At 54.1% G+C, this 20,910-nt stretch overlaps 1 protein-coding gene across 1 annotated transcript in view; it reads right to left on the reverse strand.

The window, feature by feature from the left end:
- The window catches only part of LOC122381845 (filamin-B-like), a 46,594-nt gene that overhangs the window by 1,827 nt on the left and 23,857 nt on the right, over nucleotides 1-20,910 (reverse strand). The window contains exons 3-12 of the mRNA XM_043366547.1: nucleotides 20,469-20,599; nucleotides 9,982-10,088; nucleotides 5,971-6,077; nucleotides 5,557-5,674; nucleotides 4,022-4,212; nucleotides 3,433-3,591; nucleotides 2,035-2,166; nucleotides 1,505-1,723; nucleotides 919-1,141; nucleotides 471-659 (exon numbers count right to left, since the gene is read on the reverse strand). Of these exons, the coding sequence (XP_043222482.1) occupies nucleotides 471-659; nucleotides 919-1,141; nucleotides 1,505-1,723; nucleotides 2,035-2,166; nucleotides 3,433-3,591; nucleotides 4,022-4,212; nucleotides 5,557-5,674; nucleotides 5,971-6,077; nucleotides 9,982-10,088; nucleotides 20,469-20,599 (1,576 nt within the window). The remainder of the gene's footprint in view (nucleotides 1-470; nucleotides 660-918; nucleotides 1,142-1,504; nucleotides 1,724-2,034; nucleotides 2,167-3,432; nucleotides 3,592-4,021; nucleotides 4,213-5,556; nucleotides 5,675-5,970; nucleotides 6,078-9,981; nucleotides 10,089-20,468; nucleotides 20,600-20,910) is intronic.

Here is a 20,910-nt window from a genome sequence, read left to right on the forward strand (position 1 = left end):
TACTGCGAGTTTAAAGTAATATTTCATAGACATTATTCAATATATTCAGTTCTACTCCAAGAAATATCAAACCGTGGTAGTTATAATCCAGACTCACAGCTGGTTCCTTTTTTTATTGTTTTGGGGCCTTTGGCCGATCTTTTGACCTGATTTTTTTATGTTGAACCAAAGGGACGGACGGCGTTTCTGCCTTTCGATTTTAGTTGTGAAACTTAAACAACTTAAGACGTAGTACAAAGTGGTGCAAATGTCTTTTTGAATCAACCAGCAGGATAGGAAATAAACACGCTATTATTAAACGGGTGCCACTCTCTTCGTCTAGCATCATTTGGTCTAGTGCCGTAGGATTGATTATAAATTCGGCACGCCAGCACAAATATCATCAGTTTACTCCCTCACGGATTACAGCCCACGGGTTAGCATCAGATTATCCCCAGCACCAACCACCTCCAGCATGCAGTGTCACTTACTCTTCATCTCCTCCAGGGTGGACCTCATGAACTGGACATCCTCCTCGGGGTTTTTGACGCGCGGCGGCGGCGAGGCCTTCAGACGGCTGTTCAGCTCGTTCAGTCGGCTGGCGTTGACCGCCGTGTTGGCCGACCGCTTGGTGATGGAGTGCTTGCCGTTCTTGTCGACTCGGAGCTTGAATGGACATCCTGGCGGTAGGAAAGCGAGATATTAATTCATGTATTGAAAACCTTCTCGTCGCAAACAGTCTGTATTTCCAAAAAAGGCTGTATTGAAAAGTTACGTCACTTCAGAGCGGCTACAAATTGGTAGTACTGCACACGTATTTTCTTTCAGCTCACGCATATGATCCCAGCCACGACCTCTCTGTATAGAGAAGTATGTGTCCGAACATATCCACCTCAATTCATTCCTACTACTGTTCTGACGTTTTTGACCTATACTAACCTTTGATCTCCACGCCGTTGAAGTAGATATAGACGCGGTATTTCCCATACTCGGGTGGCGTGACCGTGACTCGGTACATCTCCTTCTCAATCTCTGTGACCGTGTGGTGGAGCGAGCGCTGCTCCCAGACGATGTCAGTCTTCACCTCGCCCCAGCCGGCGTCTCGAGCGTCCACGATAAATGTGAACGGTCGGCCCGGCTCAGTGCCCTCCAGCTCTCCCACCTGGCCAGGGAGAACGGTCAGTGACGGTCAGTGACGGTCAGTGACAGTCAGTGACGGCCAGTTTTGGTGTTAGCAGTAAATTCACTGAGCATCGGGTCAGCGGTTTCGGTCAGACGTAGGATGAGCAGTGGTTGAACACTGTGGCTACGGAGAAACAAATGTTGGTGGGAGCTTGGGGGCAGCTTTGTGACGCTCTAGCAGCGCCGCGCCAGTTTGGGACTCGTGACCTCAGAATAAGGCCGTTCCGGTATAGGACCAACGATGTAGCTCGTTTCCTCCTTCACACTCATGTCTCCATGGAAAAATGTCCAGCGTACACCTAACCCTAACCCTTCAAACCCTTGTCGTCACCCTTCAACCCACCCGAACAGCATGCGGGTCGTAGACGAAGCAGTTGAAGGGCGATCCCTGGATGTGCTGTCCCTCGTAGGTGACGTGGATCTTCCACTCTCCGACCTCGTCCGGCTGGAACTTGGCCGAGTAGACGCCATCCGTGCACGAGACGGGACAGTCGAGGGGCCGGTGCAGCGGCGAGTAGGCCGTCACGATGATCCGGCCGTCACTAGCCTCCGACGGGTTGATCTGGGGGAGCGGAAACAGGTCAAATAGGCCAAATAGAGCGAGAAGAGGCAGCACAAGTTTAACCATCCAGTCAACATCAATCATTATTTTACACGATGTAACAAATACAAATGAAAAACATGACGAAATTCACCTCCAGAACAACGAATGACAGTCTTCTTCGCCTGTTGGCTATAGAAAATGTACGTTAATTTGATCAAATATTACTGAGCACAATGCATCATTCAGGCAGTTCAGTGACCAATAACTGTTAGAGATACTCGCCCACTCAGACATCGCCCTAACTTATAGGAATCCTGGCCCCGACTTACCAGCACCTCGACGGTGGAGCCTAGCGCGCAAGGGTCGATCCCGGACGGTCGGGGCTGGAGGCTGATGAGCGGCACTGCACGCACGCTGAACGGACACCCCTCGACCAGCTCCTTCTCGTGGTACACCCGTACCTGTGTGACATCACAGTCACGGGAGTCACAATGAGACACATATGAGTGGACGAGATCGATATTGCAAGCTATATATAGGTGGCTTTCATTGCTTTTTATGGAAATCGATAAATCTACAGGTCTGTTACTTATCAAAAGGCTGTTTGCAAACATACAATCACGGAGAAACACAGGCATTGCAAAGTTTTGCTACCTCAGCCAGTGCAATGGCACACGATTATTGTGCTGGATTTCAAGTCACAAAAATGCCATAAAACCAACATACCTCGGCATTTCTGGCGAACGACTCTCTCATTGATTGTGTGAAGCAAGTCAACACAAAAATGACCGAACAGGAAACTTGTTATCAAGTTTTGCACAGACCAGAACCGGTCTCTAATCACAATCATCAGATGCTTGGGCAACTCATAACGGCACTCAGCACAAAACACACATAACGTAACCGGAGCACAGAACAAAGCCACCACGGACGGAGCTCTGCTGGTGGTGGTCTCAGGTCTCACGGTACATCGGCCTGAACCCGTGAGAGGAGGCTCCCCAGTCCCCAGCGCCGGCTGACCGGGCTGGTCACGGGTGGTCTGGCATTGTTCCACTGGTATGTGGTTAGTCTTCCCATCAGGAGATAGCATATCATCCTCACGTGAAGCTGATGCCCATCAGTATCAGCAGGATGTTCCGTGGTCGAATGATGCTCTGTGATTCACGGTGCATTCACAAGCAAAGTTGGTGGCTTACTGCATGCTACTTGATGTGTGCATATAGGCTATAGCTAGAAGTTCCTTGCCTCCTTTGTTAGCACGGGCCCATATAATATGCAGTCTGCAACATGCAGCGCTCTCAGTATGAATTATTGTGCAGTATGGGTCTGGGAGGATTAAGAGCTTTACTCGTGACTTCTGTCTCCCAGCCCAAGAACGATACTTATTCCTGTGTGTCTTTCAGCGAGTCTTTAATCACCAACGGTTCCTGGCATCTCTTACATCTCGCTTCGTATTGTCCCGCACATAGGTGGAGAATTGTGACCAGCTGGGGGTGCTCGGGCGCAGCAAATCCGCCGCCGCCTAGCGGTGACCTTGACCCGCGCCGCCCGGCCGCGGCTCCAAAGCCAAGCCGGCGTGGAATTGGGAGAGCTCGAGCACCCCCAGTCCAGGACAATTCTCCAAACGTGGTCCCGCATTTTCCTCTCTCGTCTCACGTTACAGATACTTCCCTGCAGTCCCTTCACCTTAGCGCCCCGCTATTTCCCCTGCTGCTTCCATCTCTCACCTGATGTTGTCCCATAACCTCCGGTGTGAAGCTGCACGTGATACCCGTGTCGTCCGGCCGAGTCTGTACCCGGGAGGTCCTGGAGCCCGGTCCGAGAACGTCCAGACGGAGCTCCGAGGGGTCCACCGGCGCACCGTCGAACTCCAGACGGAAGTTCACCTGGAAAAGGCGGTGACGGAGAGATGCATGTCGGGTCAGTCAGGCGCTAAGCCAAGATATGAGTCATATGACTTGCGATAGACATTCATTGTTTTTTTTTTTTTACATATTTTACTCTACGTAAGCTCGCTTGTTGATACCTCTTTCTTCGCTCTACCACATGTCTGCCTTATTAGTTGTAAGCCCGCCAATAAGCGGTCAGTGTAGAGTGTCGAGTGTAGACCATATGTGTTGTATCACTTTATTATTGTTTCAATCATGATTTGTGAACCCATAGACATCCCATTCGATATGCTATCCAACACTGAAGTGTAATATTAACCCTAAGTGTTTACCCTCAGTTCTAGCACAGGCCCGCTGTCATTCCCCTTCTGCACCTACCTCATCCCCGCAAACACATACCTAAGGCAGCCAGCCCGCCTATACGCACCTGGTCGCCGACCCTGATGGCCTTTGTGGTACAGGAGGCGCGCAGCTGGTTCTGTGACACCTCCTTCCGCGGCAGCCACATGTAGCGCGCCACGTACGACATGGGCGCGATGTAGTCCACCTCGGGGTCAGCCAGGTCACGCGCCGTCAGCGGAGGGGGTGGGACGCCCAGCCGCTTTCCGGCGTCCACCGCTGTGGGGAGGGGCGAGGGGGATAATGTCAGAGTCGAGCAATCGGGACGTGGGGGTACTGACTGCTGATGAGGGATCTGTCATTTGATGAAAGTATTGTACCGTGTCATGCCGAAAACGAAATACTAACTAACCGTGCAAATACTTGCGATGAGCGAAACAAAATCTGTAAACTATAAGGCAAGCTGTCGATTTCATTCTGCTAACATACCTCCTTCAAAGTAGAATCTAATAGCAGATACCTATAGTTCTTCTGAATGCTTGAGACGAGGTGTTAGTATCACTGATGTTAGTTGTCGGACTTTCGTCCCCGTCTTGAGTTGAGATGTTAGTTTCACAACGTTTCGGCCAGTTACTTCTCCGGCCGTCGTCAGGTGTTCTTTGGCCCTTAGAAGGACATGGATGTTGGTGGCGTTGCGCCGTACGCGTCAAACCGTTCGAAAGCTCCTGTAGTCAGCGGGACTAGTCAGCGGGACTACAGGAGCTTTCGAACGGTATGACGCGTACGGCGCAACGCCACCAACATCCAGGTCCTTCTAAGGGCCAAAGAACACCTGACGACGGCCGGAGAAGTAACTGGCCGAAACGTTGTGAAACTAACATCTCAACTCAAGACGGGGACGAAAGTCCGACAACTAACATCAGTGATACTAATAGAAGATGCAATGCGATAGCTTCAATTGTAGATTACCCGAACAAGGAAGAAAGGTGTGGTGTCTATGGGATCTAAAAAGGATTTTTTAGCAGCACCTCTGATCGGATCAAGGCTATGGAAGCCGGACGCGAGTCTGGAGTCCGTCTGGTGTGCAGGAGAAAGTAGCAATGGAGCAGAGGTAGCAGACAGATAAATCAGGAACCGTTAGCCGAACTGCTATCACTAGGGCGTCGGCCGTCTGAGGCTCGACACTCGGCAGCCGCCCCGGACCGGTTGTGAACGATATACAGATGAACGGTGAACTACTCTCTGAGCGGCGAAATGCAACGGTTGACAAAGGTTGCTGAGGCATGCACCGTTAGTGTAACAAAAAGGGCACCGTTTTATGAGATTGTATCGGCAGGAGGGTTTGCAGGATAGCGATGAGGCACATTGGAAAGCGAAGACGCAACCAACGGCGAATGTATGTCTAATGAAGGAGATAATTCCATTTTATTGAATGACACGAGGTGAGGGACACAACGAAAGAAGCCTGCCAACAACAACAAAAAAATATAATTCGCTCACCTTTCTGGAATCCGTCCTCGTAGCCTCTCACCCTTCGGAATGCCATCCTCCCAGTCCTCTCACCTTTCTGTGGGTTGTCCTCTCAGTCTCTCACCGTTTGGGGTATCTTCCCAACCTTCTCACCTTTCTGGATGTTGTCCTCCCAGTTGTCTGGCCGACGGCTGAGGTTCTCGGGCGGCGGAAGACGACCTCCGTGGTTCTTCACCAGCTTGTTCAGCTTGACACCGTCGTTCCAGTCGGACTGTGGAAGCGATAAGAGGCAGGTGAACAGTGGGGCGAGCGTGTCAGATGATTCATAAGCCCAGTGAGCGCGATGAAAACCTAGCTGATTAGCCAGAAGTATTCTGCCTATCATTGTAACTCATAGGTTGTGTACTTAATATAATCGATAGGAACTGTGCTCCAGGTCATTCAAAACAGTGGGATCAGTTACTTCTGAGAAACTTCTACCCAAACTACAGAGAAGACTTTGTGAAATAGGGACGCACATGGGCTCTGGGCTCTGGCTATCTCCGAGCGAGATGATGCAGGCCGTACCGTGAAGTTGTTGATGCGCTCGTCAGGGAGTTCGCGCCGCACCCAGTCCAGCGTCGACTTGTAGCCGGGACCGTCCTTGTTCATGAAGTAGGACAGGTACGTCATACCTGCAGGGCACAGAGGCAAAGTCAGACATAGCGCGAAGGGCGATACAGGCTCCACGGAGTCAGAGAAAGTGGTCATCTAAAGGTGTTGTGCATCATAACGCCTATATAAGTGATTAAACTACAAGTACAGAAGACCTCGGCTACAGCAGAAAACGAGAGAGAAGGCGGGAAGTAAAAATAGGCGTTTGATCAATAACTACAGGTGTATTATTTTGTAGAATGCAATGGAAAATCACATCGGGATCAAAATGATAGGTACGTGGATTGTAATCTTGCTATGGCACTTTTGAGCATTATGAATGTAATTATTAGGTATGTTAATAATAACCTTATGCTCATATTAGTAATTATATTCAAAAGAAAAATACAGATTAATATATTTCGACTTGCGCCTTCATCTGAATATGAGATCAATTTCGTGGATGTGGATGCGTGGGTTTCGTGGGTACGTGGATTGTTTAAACATCGTGAAGCAACAACCTAAAACCATTCATTTTTCAACAAAAGATTGCAAGTAACTAATTCAGCTGAAAGTCACATACCTCGTGGAAAACGGTACCGTTTTGCTTAGCCCATGATATTCTTAGACCGATAAATGTCAGTAAGTGACGCATAAATTAATCAGCATACCCATCAAAACGCCTGTAATTTCCCTCACTTTGCGGTACCTCTCACAGTTCACATCATTGCCTATGACTGAAGCCTCTCACGTCTGGCAGCTCCATGAATAACGTGTCGTTGGCAGGAACGACGTGACCTTGACGAGCGCTGAACGCAGTGGCCCTTAACCCGGTGACCCAGCTCTCATAAATCGTCCCGGCGGCCCACAGGCTCCTGTGCGTTCCGAACCGACCTCGATAAATTCGGTCTCGTGCCGGCCGCGCTGGGTATGGTTAGCATAATGACCGGGATTATCATTGTTGTTGCTATGGTTGGGGAGGTGCGTGGGAGCACATGACGGATGTTTCTTTATTGGAGGGGAGGTCTGGAAGATTAAAATGTTGTCTTGTTCGGACAGGCCGGATATTCAGAAGAAAATGCAAATAATGCAATAAGTTTCCATAAAATACGGTTGCTTAGAAACCAGTATAACGCCTTTTGTGGCGACTAACGGAGCCCGAGCGAGAGGGTGGGCCTTGCACGTGCGAAATTGCGAGGGGGTACCTCCAACTGACTTGTGCACGGCACCTTACTAACCGGTCTCTAGCGATGTGCCAAATTTGAGCACAATCGGCCCAGCCGTTCTCGAGATCTGGAAGCGGCACCCTGCACGTGCGCACGAGCAAAATGGGTCCCAACTGACTTGTGCACGGCACCCTACTAACTGCTCCGTAACCGTGTACCAAATTTGAGCGCAATAGGTTCAGCCGTTCTCGAGATCTGGAAACGACCCCTGCACGTGCGCACGTGCAGCAGCACCCCAACTCTGGCACATGGATATGCATTGCCTAGTGGGTGCCTACCTACATGCCAACTCTCAGCGCAATCGGCCCAGTAGTTACCGAGATATTGCAACAATTACAAAAGTGACACCTCTTCGTTTTGCACGTGGCACGTGCATAAGGGGTCACCCACATGCATCGGGAATAGTGCAATACTTGGTAGAAGGAATGAAGCTACCCTACAAAAATTACCGCATGTAAATCGGTCAAGTGGTTGCTGAGATATAAGCCTCGCAAAAGCGTGACCACGGCCGGCAGGCCGGCCGGCCGCTCATACTCAGAAATTTCCGTTAACCCGCGCCCTGCTGGGGGGGGGTGTTTGAACACCCCCCCTTGTGGTTTTTCGCGAATATCTCAAAAACGGCGGCGCGGAGCGCCGCCGTTTTTGGTACACCTTATCATACATCAATTCTACACATGTTGTGAAAATTTCAGACCAAGGTCATTCAAGGTCAGGTCACCAGGTCACTTGAAGTGACCTCACCTCATAAAAACTTTCAATGTCTGTCATAGCTACACCGAGTGACCGATCGCTTTGAAACTTTCAGCGATTGCTAAGAGTAATAGCATATACAAAATGTATATCTCAGAATTTTGATATCGATGACCTAAGGTCAGGTCAATTTTGCGACCTCCCCATTATAAATCAATGGGAGAAAAATGAAATGCGCCTCTTTTGGATGAAAGACATTATAAACACTCCCAAACACCGAATTACAAGTGGTTTAGACACACTGAACTTGAAAATGGTGTCCGTGACCCTTGTTTATGCCCTGAGGTCATCTTAGGTCACGAATGGTATCTAACAGTTTTTCGCAAATAACTTTTGATAGAGGCATGCTAGAGCGATGAAAACGCCTAAGATGTGTTCAGCTCGACGATACGGATCGACTGATATGCAACATGACCCTTTCCGGTCAGGTCATGACCTTGACCTGAGGTCAAATTTTCAAGTTGACCTTTCAAGGTCAAGTTATAGTTCATTCGATGCGTCTTGACGAGAGGAACACGATGCCGGTAAAAGTAAGCTCGTACAAGGCTTGGGTCAAAAGTTATTGCAGAAAAACTGTTTTCGAAAAAATCGGCTATTTTTGCAGTTTTTGCCCCCTGCAGGCAAAACCGTTGACGTTAGGTCAAATCTGAGAGGATTACTCAGAAAGGGCGTTAATAGGGCTATCGAATGCGCTTTTCCGCGGCGCTGTAGCTCTATTGGTTCCCGAGTTATGCGTTGGCTTCTTGGAAATTTTTGACATTCGACCTGGAAATCGGCGAAATTTTGCCTTCAATGACCTCTGGTGACCTGACCTTTGACCTGACCAAAAAATTGACCGAAGTGATTTCGTCATTATTTTTTACGCTCTTTCGAACGCCGCCTTCCGTGTATCGCTACGTGGCCCAGGAGCCGAGTTACAAGGGGGGTGTTCAAACACCCCCCCCCCCCCAGCAGGGCGTGGAAATCCAGGACCCCCAGCAGGGCGCGGGTTAATCTAAAGAAAGACTACGCTCGCTTCGCTCGCTCCGTAACAACTTCAAGAACATGTGACGACTGAGCATTTCCAGGTCGGCAGATAACTATCGTTTTGTTCTCATGGCGCGTGCATTATTGCTAAGGAATATAAATTGCAATTATACCGATTGAGTCGGATAAGGGCTTCGGGTACAGCCATGAGTTCGACAGTCAACTTTCTGATCTTCTCTGTGTTCATATCTGTAGTATATTGACAATAACTGACATTGAACTATGTGAGGATATCTGAATGGATCTCCTGGTCAGAACGTTTGAAATTTGAATAGCAGGAATGACAAATAAAAAGTATGGGCATAAAGAAAGCACTGCAGGCCAGAAATGGCCAGAACTTGTTGTCATACGTGAACTTGAAGTCGGACCTGCATGACAAACCTTACCTACGAGTACACGCAGTGCCTAGGTATAGCGTAGGATCAGACACACGGTCCGCTCCGACCGGAACTCAACGGCAAACTCCCCATCAGAGCAGAAACTATGGGGTAATCTGCCCGTTTAAACTGCACCAATGACCCCACTCAAAAGTTCCTAGCCCTTTGCCAGCATGCGATCGGAGCATAACAGCAGCACCGGCGCGAATCTTATCACCAATTCCTCTGCGAATATGCAAAGTCCACATCTTGTACTCCGTTTTGATGAGAGCGCAATCACCGGCCGCCGGGCTTCCCACATTTTGGCTGCGATATGCTCTTATGACATGATGGCATGACTATCATGATGTTGAAAAAACAAACAAATTGTATCGGCTTATTAACTGCACCGGTTACAAATGTCACTCTCGGTTTGCTATTCTACATCTTACTCCCGCATTGCGAATGGAAACGTTTGTTATTTTGTGAAATGTAGGCAGATAAAACGCATCATGCGTACGACATGATTATGTTTCAAATGCACAAAATTTGCAACATCGGAGTGCAACCTTGCAATCTGTGCTTACCTGAAAGTTCGTCGATGTACGGCGACGACAGGTACTCGGGGTCCAGCACCGTCGGGATGCCGAAATGCTTCTTGGCGAGAGTCATCGCAGTGCGGTTATTCTCCACGCTGCAATGACGGATGCATGGTAAGTCAGGTGGAACAAATACGACGCATCCGGCACCAGGCTCACCTATGCACTATGCAGTCTTAGACACAAGAAAGTAGTCGGAGCGTGCATTCGTCGATCGGACAGAGCTTTTTCGGAATGTCATCATGACGATTGGTTGTGTCAATTTACTAGCTGGGGGGATCCGTGCTATTGGCAACTTAGCGGCCCCCGGCTAAGAGGCGTTGGGCGAGGGCAGACAGATGCCGGAGAGAGCGAGGGAGAGGGAGGGAGGGTGGGAGGGAGAGAGATAAGCGGAGCGGGCGGGCTGGGGCGGGAGGCACGAGGGGAGCGCGGGATATAGGACAGTCAGAGACGAGCCAGCGAAGGGGACGGACCATCGGTCATGGTCTCAACAATTTTTTTGGCTTCTCTCATTGTGTGACACTCGGAGTGACAGAGTGACAGAGAGGCTATGAATAGTGACGGTGAAAGAGGGAGTGGTGGCATGGTACTCCGAGGGGCGGTGCCTTGCGATTCAGCGCAGCGCAGGAGCTGGGAGGCAGAGAATCAACCGCCTGTGACGACTCATGACGCGAGGTTTGTCAGTAGATGCCACTGACTACAGGTAAGCGAAGGGCCGAGTTCGCTGTTGTGTGACTGGCCGGGTGCTGCGACAGATTGACGGGCGCAGTCACCTGCGCTCTCGAGAGCAGGGATGCTTTTGTGGGCAGACCGCGAGGGCGCTACTTTCCAGCTCTTGGGAGCTTATTGTCATGGCTGTCAGCTGTCGATGTATAATCAGCGGGTAGCAGATTCGCGCGACTTGCGTCATTGCACGCGCTGTCTAATCTGGATGGTGTTGTCCGACATCTCGTGCTACAAATTGAATAGGCTGGCAATATCGGCTTGGGAGAGACGGTCGTGGACGTTTTTTTTTTTCGTTGCTTCGTCAAGAGCTTTTTGACGCTTGAAGCGCGCCACGGCGGCAGCTGTGGTCGTGGGAGCGCTCCGTGAGGACCCAGACTGTGGGTTAGCGCCTGCCTGGTCTCCTGTTGTTGTCACAGTCCGGTGACTGGTTGCCAGCGCGACTGCCGACTGCGGCGGGGGAGCGGGACGGGGTCCGACGTCCCTGTGCATATGGAGTGTGGCAGCGGCTGAGGGCCTGCTGTTGGTCTTTGAAGCCTTTGGGGGCTGGTGGGTGCGGTGCGGTACCCTTGGGGGCGAACGCGGTCAGTGACTTGGTGACTTCGGGTGACATTTTCAGGGCTGATATCAGGTTTGGCCCGTGACCACCTGCACCCTGGTATCGCTGCGCGCTGCAACGGTGCAGCGGCGCTTAACCCCTGCGCGCCGGCTGAGCGAGCGGAGCCGGGTGGGTGACGTCATCGAAGCACTCCGCACGCAGCCAGATCTAGGCGCCGGGCCGGGGCCCTGTTTACGGCCGCTGCCGGCGTGCGCTATCACACGTGCTATTGGGTTTCCATGACATCCGTACATCCGTATCTCCAACCCTGCCAAAATGTCGTCACATGTGTGACTTCAGCTCGCAAAATGCGATAGCAGCGTGGTAGCAGCATCGAGTGAAATGCCGCTCAAAAACGGGAATGGCCCTCCCTTTGTCCGCGCGGTCCACGGGCCCGCCGGCGCCGCGGCGCGGCGGACCGGGCGCGGCGGACCGGGCGCGGAGACCCAATAAAGTAAACAGCCCGGCCTTATCGGTCACGGTGTCGTATGGCGGCGCCCGGCCGCATGGCTCACAGCTGGGGCATGGGTGAATGTCCGCTGGAGTCATGGGACGGGCAGTGGGACAGGGCCAAGGAGAAAGGAACATGGTGTTTGAGGGAGAGTCGAGGGGGCAGTGACCCTTCCGGAACGGGGTGATCGTGGTGGTCCCAGATGTTGTCTATTGAGTTTTTTACAGACCTAAAGCGCGCGCAGCGGCGCGCCGTCGGTTCGCAGGCACACCACGGCTACCTATCGGCTGTCGCTGTTCCGGACCACGCGGGCTCTGACGTGCCCTCGTCTTTGCGTGGCTTGACCGCCTTTGCCGGGCGAGGAGCAGCCGCGTGAGCGGTCGAGGGTCAGTTTGACCGAGTGGTGCGGGTCGGTGGTTGTTGGCAGAATACAATGCGACGCCGCGGACCGATTAGTGGTGTCACCTGGGATTGGACCTTCGGCATTCCGATTTGTCTAATGTTCATTTCGGGAGATGGTTGAACAAAGGTTACACTGGCTTGCACAGCTTGAACAATCACTTGCTCGGGGGACGAGAAATGCTATTTCTGCTATCTCTGCTTCCTGGTTGATAAGAACGAGCTTAGACAAGCTTCGGCAGGGTGCGCTGAAGGAGCAGAGCGCCGGTGGCGACCGGGCAAGCGCCGCGGGATGACCGGGGGGGGGGGTGGCAGACCGCTACGGGCGCCACTATCGCGGGTCTGACGGGCGGCCGTGGGAGCTCTTGGGAGTTTCTTGCCCTTAACGGCGACAGTAGCTGTCCTAGCTCTCGAGCTTATTGCCCTTGGGGGCGAGCTTGCTGCCCCTTGGGGGCGACGGTAGCTGTTACAGCCCTCGGGAGTTAATTGTCTTTGGGGCGACGATGGCTGTACAAGCTCTTGAGGAGCTTATTGCCCTTGGGGGCGACTGAGGCTGCACGGGCTCTTGGGAGCTTATTGCCCGGGGGGGGGGCGACGATGGCAGTACAAGCTCTTAGGGAGCTTATTGCCCTTGGGGGCGACTGTGGCTGCACGGGCTCTTGGGAGCTTTGCCCTTGGGGGCGACGATGGTTGTACGAGCTCTTGGGAGCTTATTGCCCTTGGGGGCGACGACGGCCGTACAAGCTCCTGGGAGCTTATTGTCCTTGGGGCGACTGAGGCTGTACGAGCTCTCGGGAGCTTTGCTCGTGGGGGCGACTGAGGCTGCACGGGCTCTTGGGAGCTTGCCCTTGGGGGCGACGATGGTTGTACGAGCTCTTGGGAGCTTATTCCTCTTGGGGGCGAGCTTGCTGCCCTGGGGGGGGGGCGACGGTAGCCGTACGTGCTCTTGGAAGCTTATTGCCCTTGGGGGCGACGATGGCTGTACAAGCTCTTGGGAGCTTATTGCCCTTGGGGGCGACTGCGGCTGTACAAGCTCTTGGGAGCTTTGCCCTTGAGGCGACGATGGTTGTACAAGCTCTTGGGAGCTTATTGCCCTTGGGGGTGAAGGTAACCGTACAAGCCTTTGGGTGCTTATTGCCCTTGGGGGCGACGAGCTTGCTGCGCTGGGGGGCGACGGTAGCCGTACGAGCTCTTGGGAGCTTATTGCCCTTGGGGGCGACGATGGCTGTACAAGCTCTTGGGAGCTTATTGCCCTTGGGGGCGACTGAGGCTATACAAGCTCTTGGGAGCTTTGCCCTTGGGGGCGACAATGGTTGTACAAGCTCTTGGGAGCTTATTGCCCTTGGGGGCGACGGTAACCGTACGAGCCTATGGGTGCTTATTGCCTTTGGGGGCGACGATGGCTGTACGAGCTCTTGGGAGCTTATTTTTTCCTTGGGGCGGGCTTTCTGCCCTTGAGGCGACAGTAGCTGTACGAGCTCTTGGGAGCTTATTGCCCTTCGGGTGCCGATGGCTTCACGAGCGCTTGGGAGCTCATCGCCCTTGGGGGCGAGCTTGCTGCCCCTGGGGGGCGACGGTAGCTCTTGGGAGCTTCTTGCCCTTGGGGGCGACGTTGGCTGTACGGGCTGTTAGGAGCTTTTTGCTCTTAGGGGCGAGCTTGCTGCCCTCGAAGGCGACAGTAGCCTATGAGCTCTAAGGAGCTCACTGCCCTTGGGGGCGACGATGGATGGCTGCATGAGCTCTTGGAACCTTATTGCCCTTGGAAGGCGAGCTTGCTGCCTGCCCTCGAAGGCTTCAGCACACGTCCGAGCTCTTGAAGCTTGCCTTTGAGGGCGACGACGGCCGTTCGAGCTCTTGGGAGCTTATTGCCCTGGGAGCGAGCTTGCTGCCCTTGGGGGCGACGGTCGCTGTACGAGCTCATGTGAGCTTTGTCCTTGGGGTGACGATGGCTGCGCAAGCTCTTGCGAGCTTTGGCCTTGGGGCGACGATGGCTGTACGAGCTCTTGGGAGGTTATTGCCCTTGGGGAGAGCTTCCTGCCCTTGGGGGCGACGGTAGCTGTACATGTTCTTGGTAGCTTAGCGCTTGCTGCCCTTGGGGGTGACGGTAGCCCTATTGCCCTCGGGGGCGACTGAGGCGGTACGAGCTCTTGGGAACTTATTGCACCTAGTGGCGACGACGGCTGTATGAGCTCTTGGGAGCTTATTGCCCTTGGGGCGAGCTTGCTCCCCTTGGGGCGACGGTAGCTGTACGAGCTTTTGGGAGGTTCTTGCCCTTGGGGCGGCCGAGGCTGTACGAGCTCTTGGGAGCTTTGCCTTTGGGACCGACAGCAGCCCTACGAGCTCTTAGAAGCTTATTGCCCTTAGGCGCAGCCACTGGGTGCGGCACTGTCGGGAGCCCCCTGGCGCTCGCCGGACGCCGCCGCGCCTGACCCTCAAGGAGCGACACCCAAGGCCGTACTTGGTAGCCGGGAGCGGCCCGGTTCTCTTCCCAGATGGGTGTGCTTTTCGCCTTGGGCGGGAGTAAGAGGTCCGGTTATCTTACCCGATGTTTGCTGTTCGCCCTGTTCTCTCTGTCCGCCGCGTGTCCGCGCCCGCCGCGCCGCGACCGCCCGGCGCGGGGAGGGGCACGCGATGGGGGCCGAAGGTCCACCGCGCGGCCAACGCGCGGTTGCCGGTCTAATTACTGGATTGGAGGATGCGCCACGGGGCGGCGTCCGCCCAGCTGCGCGCCCCCATCCCTGGTGGGGGGAGGGGGAGGGCGCGGTGACAGGGCGGGCGCTTGGCCGGCTCGAGTGGCGCGGCGGCACACACGGGGGCGCTCGCCACCCCCTCCCTCGTCACTCGCAGGGGGGGGGGGGTGTAGGCGCGAACGGCTCGGCCATCTGCGGGCAGTGGGCGACGGTTCGCACGTGTCGCGGCGGCGCGGGGACCGGCACTGGGTCGACGAGGAGGGCGTAACGCGCTGCCTTTTTCGGCGGGCTGCGTGCCAGCAATTCTTTCGTTTCACAACCGGACCGCGGGCCGCGGCGGGTGTGAGCTCCGGGTGTGTGGACGCGCCAGAGCGACCCGTCCGACTATCTGTATCTGCCGGCGACCTATACGGTCATCTGACCGGTGCGGGCGTTGGGGCTGTACTGTAACTTGGGGCTGTGCAAGCTCTGGGGAGCTTATTGCCCTTGGGGGCAGACCGCGTGGATGCTACTGTCGGGAGGCTGGGGGAGAATGACGGGGGCTTGCGAACTCTTGGAAGATCATAGTTGACGGTGCGAGCTCTTGGGAGCTTATGGCCCTTGGGAGCACACCGTTAGGGACGCTACAGTCGAAGCTCTTGGGAGTCTGACGAGGGGACTTTGCCAGCTCTTGGGAGCTTATTGCCCTTGGGGGCAGGCTGCATGTGCGCTACTGTCCAGGGCTCTTGGGAGCATGACGGGTGGCCGTGCGAGCTCTTGGGAGATAATAGTTGGCGGTGCGAGCTCTTGGGAGCTTATAGCCCTTGGGGGCACACCGTTAGTGATTCTACTGTCGAGAGCTCTTGGGGGCTGTCAGGTGGCTGTGCGAGTTTTTGGGTGCTCTTGCCCTGGGACATACCGTTACGAGCGCTGATGTCGAGAGCTCCTGGGAGCCTGACGAAGGGAGCTGCGCGAGCTATTGGGTACTACTGCCCTTGGTGTAGACCACCAAGGCCACTGTTGTCGAGAGTTCTTGGGAGCCTGACCGGTGGCCGGGCGAGCTATTTGGAGCTTCTTGCCCTGGGGGCTAGCTGCTACGATCGTTTTCTGTCGCGACCTCCAGGAAGCTTGAGGGGTTACTGTGCGAGCTCTCGGGAGCTCATTGCCCTTGGGGGCAGACCGCTATGGGTGCTACTGTAGAGAGCTACGAGTATTGGGAGCCTGAAGGATGGCGGCGCGAGCTCGCGAGAGCTTCTTGCCCTTGGGGGCAGACCGCTTGGGTGCCAATGTCTAGAGCTCGTTGGAGCCGGACGGGTGGCTGCGCAAACTCTTCAGAGCTATTGCTCTTTGGGGCAGACCGCATAGGCGCTACTGTTGGAAGCTTTAGGAGCCAAGCGACTGCTCGAGCCGGCGGGAGCCTATTGTCCTTGGGAGCAGACGGATACGGGTGTTACTGTCGAGAGCTCTTGGGAGCCGACGGATGGCCGTGCGAGCTCTTGGGAGCTTATTGCCCTCGGGGGAAGCCTCTATGGGGCTAGTGTCGAGAGCTCCTGGGAGCTTACAGTTGGCTGTGCGAGCTCTTAGGAGCCTCTTGCCGCTGGGGGCAGACCGCTAAGAGTGTTCACATCGGGAGCTCTATTGAGCATGACGGGTACCCGTGCGAGCTCTCGGGAGCTTATTGCTCTAGGGTTACTGACGAGAGCTCTTGGGAGCTTACAGTGGGCTGTGCGAGCTCCGAGCTCTTGAGAGCATCTTGCCCTGGGAGGGGGGAGGGGCAGACCGCTACGTATGTTTCATGCCACGAGCTCTAGGGAGCGCAAGAGAGCATCACGGCTGGCTGCGATTTGCGAGAGCTCTTGGGAGCTTTAAGTTGGCTAAACAAGCTCTCGGGGGCTTCCTGCCTTCATGGACAGGCCGCTTCGGGTGTTTCCCCTGCGCGAGCTAGGGAACATGACGGGTGGCCGTGGCAGCTCTCGGGAGCTCTCCACTTGACTGCGCGAGCTCTTGGGAGCTTAATGCCCTCGGGGCAGACCGCTACGGGCGTTTCCTGGCGCAGCTCAAGGGAGTATGATAGGTGGCCGTGGGGGCTCAATTGGGAACTCGCAGTTGGCTGGTTAAGCTTGGGAGTTCCTTGCCCCGGGGGCAGACTGCTACGGGGGTTTTCCTGTCGCGAGCTCAAGGGAGCATGGCGAGTGGCTGTGAGCTCTTGGTAGCTTACAGTGGGCTGGACCAGCTCTCGGGTTCCTGCCCTTGGGGGCAGACCGCTCCGGATGGTTCCGGTCCCGAACTCTAGGGAACACTACGAGTGGCTGTGGAAACTCTTAGGAGCTTACAATTAGCTACGTGGCCTATTGCGTGGTCGCTCCGTTTGGCGGGGTTTGGCGGGTGGTTCCAGGAGCAGGAACTGCCACCAGTGGGCGATCGGCCTTTACTCAGCCAACAGAGTGTCTAGATCACGGAGGCGTCAGGCATGAGCCCAATGGCAACTTAGCGGCCCCCGGCTAAGAGGCGTTGGGCGAGGGCAGACAGATGCCGGAGAGAGCGAGGGAGAGGGAGGGAGGGTGGGAGGGAGAGAGATAAGCGGAGCGGGCGGGCTGGGGCGGGAGGCACGAGGGGAGCGCGGGATATAGGACAGTCAGAGACGAGCCAGCGAAGGGGACGGACCATCGGTCATGGTCTCAACAATTTTTTTTTCTTCTTTGTTTTTTTCCCTGTCGTGACCCCACTGTGGCGGGTGGTTCCAGGAGCAGGAACTGCCACCAGTGGGCGATCGGCCTTTACTCAGCCAACAGAGTGTCTAGATCACGGAGGCGTCAGGCATGAGCCCAACGTAAGTTATATCGGACGTGGCTGCGAAACTTCTCTCGGTACGAAACTTCTCTTGATCGGAAGAAAATCGGAGGGATGAAAAAGAAAGAGCGGCCCATCGGAGCTACGTTGTACGTAAGTTGTTTCGCAGCGTTTAAATGCCAGTTTTACTACGATTTAAATGCCAAGCAGATCAGCTGACCTCGTAGTACCATGTCGATAAGGTCGAATTCCCCATACGTCTATAGTGTAAAAGTGACCCCTATTGCAAATGGGCTGTCAGGGACATCTCCTCTTCTGTAAATTTGGAGGGACCATGTGTCGGCATTCCCACGTTCGTTTCGGAGTCCATCTGTTCCATTTGGAGCCCGTCAGTTGGCGTCAAGAGTTGGCGCAGCGAGCGCCCCGAAGACTGCGTCTGCGCACGAGGCTTCGCGATGGAGGAGTATTTTGACGAAATCGCCCTCGCTGCAGAAGAAATAGAGGGACTTGTTGAGAAAGAGGAGGCCGCAGTGTGCCGACGACTTTAAACTGTACGCCAACGCCAAGACCAAGGCAATCAGGGGGCGCTCAGATGATCGGGAGGTTTCAATAGATCAGGGACCCACCAGGTGACCAGGGAACCCTCTGATAACCCTTCCAGTAACCAGGGACTCCTTCAATAACCAGGGGCCCCTCAGTAAACGTGGGCCACTCAGGTTACTGCAAGAGACAGGAGTCCCTTATAACCAGGGACCGGCAAGGTCTCTCAGGTCCGTTTTTGACAAAGCTGTTATTGACGTCATATGCGATTGCGAGCCCTTTGCCACCAGCAGAGGGCCCTTTCAAGCCTTTTTAGGGCCGTTTAACGTCTCTTGAGTTTCCTTTGAGGCTAAGGGCCTCTTCATCAGCCGAGGGGTCTTTGAGGCCTTTTTGAGGGCCACTTAACGTCAGCTGAGGACCGTTGGACGCCATCTGAGGACCGTTTGGGGCCTTCTGATGGCCAGTAGATGCCAACTGAGGGCTCTCGCCTCTCTGACACCAGCTGAGGGCACGCTGACACCAACTGGGGGCCTCCTGACACCAGCTAAGGGCGCTTTTATATTTGACACGCGCTCAGGGCCCTTTGACGCCCTTTGAGACCTTCTGAGGTCCGTTTGACGCCAGCAGAGGACCCTTTGGGGTCATATGAGGGCCCTTGGCTGCCTTCTAAGCGGCCTTTGAGGCTTTTTGAGGGCCGCTTGACGCCAGCTGAGGACCGTTGCGGTTGGACTCCAGTTACGGACCGTTTGATGCCTTCTGATGGCCATTTCGCGCCAACTGAGGGCCCCTGACACTAGCTGGGGGCCCTCTGACACTAGTAAGGGCCCTTTAAGGTCTTCTGAGGTCCGGTTAACGCTAGCGGAGGGCCTTTTGAGGCCAAATGAGGGCCGTTTGAGACCTTATAAGGGCTCCTTGAGGCTTTTGAGGGCCGCGTGACGGCATCTGAGGACCGCTGTACTCCAGCTGACGACCGTTTGAGGCCTTCAGATGGACTTTTGGCGCCAGCTGAGGAGGGCTCACTGACACCAGCTGGGGGCCCTCTCACACAAGCTAAGGACTCTTTAAGGCCTTCGGAGGGTCGTTTGACGCGAGCTCAGGGCCCTCTGACGCAGGTTTAGGCCCTTTGATGCCCTTTAAGGTCTTCTGAGGTAGGTTTAACGTTGGCTGAGAGCCATTTGAATCCATCTGAGGGCCCTTTGAGGCCATCTTGTGGCCCTTCATTTGGCCATCTGAGGGCCCTTTGACACCAGATGAGGGCCATTTGACGCTAACCGAGGGCCCTTCGAGACCATCTGAGGACCCTGTGACCCCATCTGTGGGCCCTTTGAGGTCTTTTGAGGACCATTGAAATTTCGCCACAATACCCCTGGCTGCGCTACTGGGCATTTATGGACTCGTATGGGCCTGCTGGAGAACGAGATGGGCCCTCCCGGTCTTTTCAATCATTATTTCAGTTCATTTTACATGGTCTTCGGCGGTCTAAAGATTAGGGGCCCCAACTCGAATGGGGGAGGCCCGTGTGCCCTCTCCTGTGTGCGGCCTTGCCGACACTATACCGCTTGCTCTCCCTCCGCCATAAACGCACCGCTGTTAGGCGCCGGCAAATACGGACCGGCGCCGCCACCGGCTCCCCCGCGGCCTGCCTCGCGTTGACATAGCCCTTCCCGAACACCAATGTAACCCCCACGCGGCCTAGGTATCGCCGCGCCCACCTGTCCGCGGCGCGGCCTCTGATGGCGTATCGGATCATTGATGGCGCGATACATGTATTGGGTCAGATTTTCGCAATTAACGCGAAAAATTGCCCAAAACACTTTTTAAATTTCAAAATTGAAAAAAAAATAATTTCAAAAATGACGTGAAAGTGACCGTTTTCAACGTGTAAATTTAAAACGCTCTAGCGCCGCCATTTTTGAAGAAATCGACTTCAAATTTTGCACACGTGTTCACCAACCATATTTGTTTAACATATGTTTCGGTTTTGTGAAAATTTTGAAAATTTCTTATATTTTTCTCTTGAGAAAGAGGTAAAACTTCGCTACGATCGGCCTTCCGATCGACCGAGAAGAATCGTAAAGTTATTTCGTATGTTCACCATTTGCGATACAACTTGCGTAACTACTTAGCCTCCGATACGATGGATCCCTCCAATATCTGCTCCGATACAACTTACGTTTGATCGCAACTGCGATGTGCCTTGCGATCACATGGATCCCCCCAGCCCTAGATTTGTGGAAAAATTGACGTCTGAAGTAAACGGCTATGCGTTTTGCTCGTTTCCTTTATTAAACTGTTAGATACGTACCCCTTGGTGGGATCGAGGTTCTGCCAGTTGGGTGCCAGGCCGGGCTTGCAGTAGTCGACCAGGGCGTTCAGATTCACACCGTTATTCCAGTCGGTGGTGAAATTGCTGACTTTGCAGTCTGGCAGCACACCCTGGAAACGAGGGGAAAATAGTAAATGCTTTCATAAATGAGAAAATATTCGGCTGTTTGCAGTGCTCAGCGCTCGTACAAAGCTGGGGACGTTGGAAAGGTATTTTGAATGTGAACGTCACAGATTATGCATGCAGCTCAAATAATTAATCGACTTGATCGTGCCATAAGATAACTAAGAAATAACAATCAAGCTTCTCACTCTCTTTCCGATTAATTTTCCTCCCCTTTCCCTCTCTCTCCCTCTCCTCCTCTTCCCCTCCCTCTTTAACAACAACAAAGAGCCACGTCTGTGACTCACTCGCCGTTAGC

The sequence above is a fragment of the Amphibalanus amphitrite genome, unplaced genomic scaffold (genome assembly GCF_019059575.1).
Source record: "Amphibalanus amphitrite isolate SeventyFive unplaced genomic scaffold, NRLGWU_Aamphi_draft 000128F_arrow, whole genome shotgun sequence".
In the NCBI taxonomy this organism is placed as follows: domain Eukaryota; kingdom Metazoa; phylum Arthropoda; class Thecostraca; order Balanomorpha; family Balanidae; genus Amphibalanus; species Amphibalanus amphitrite.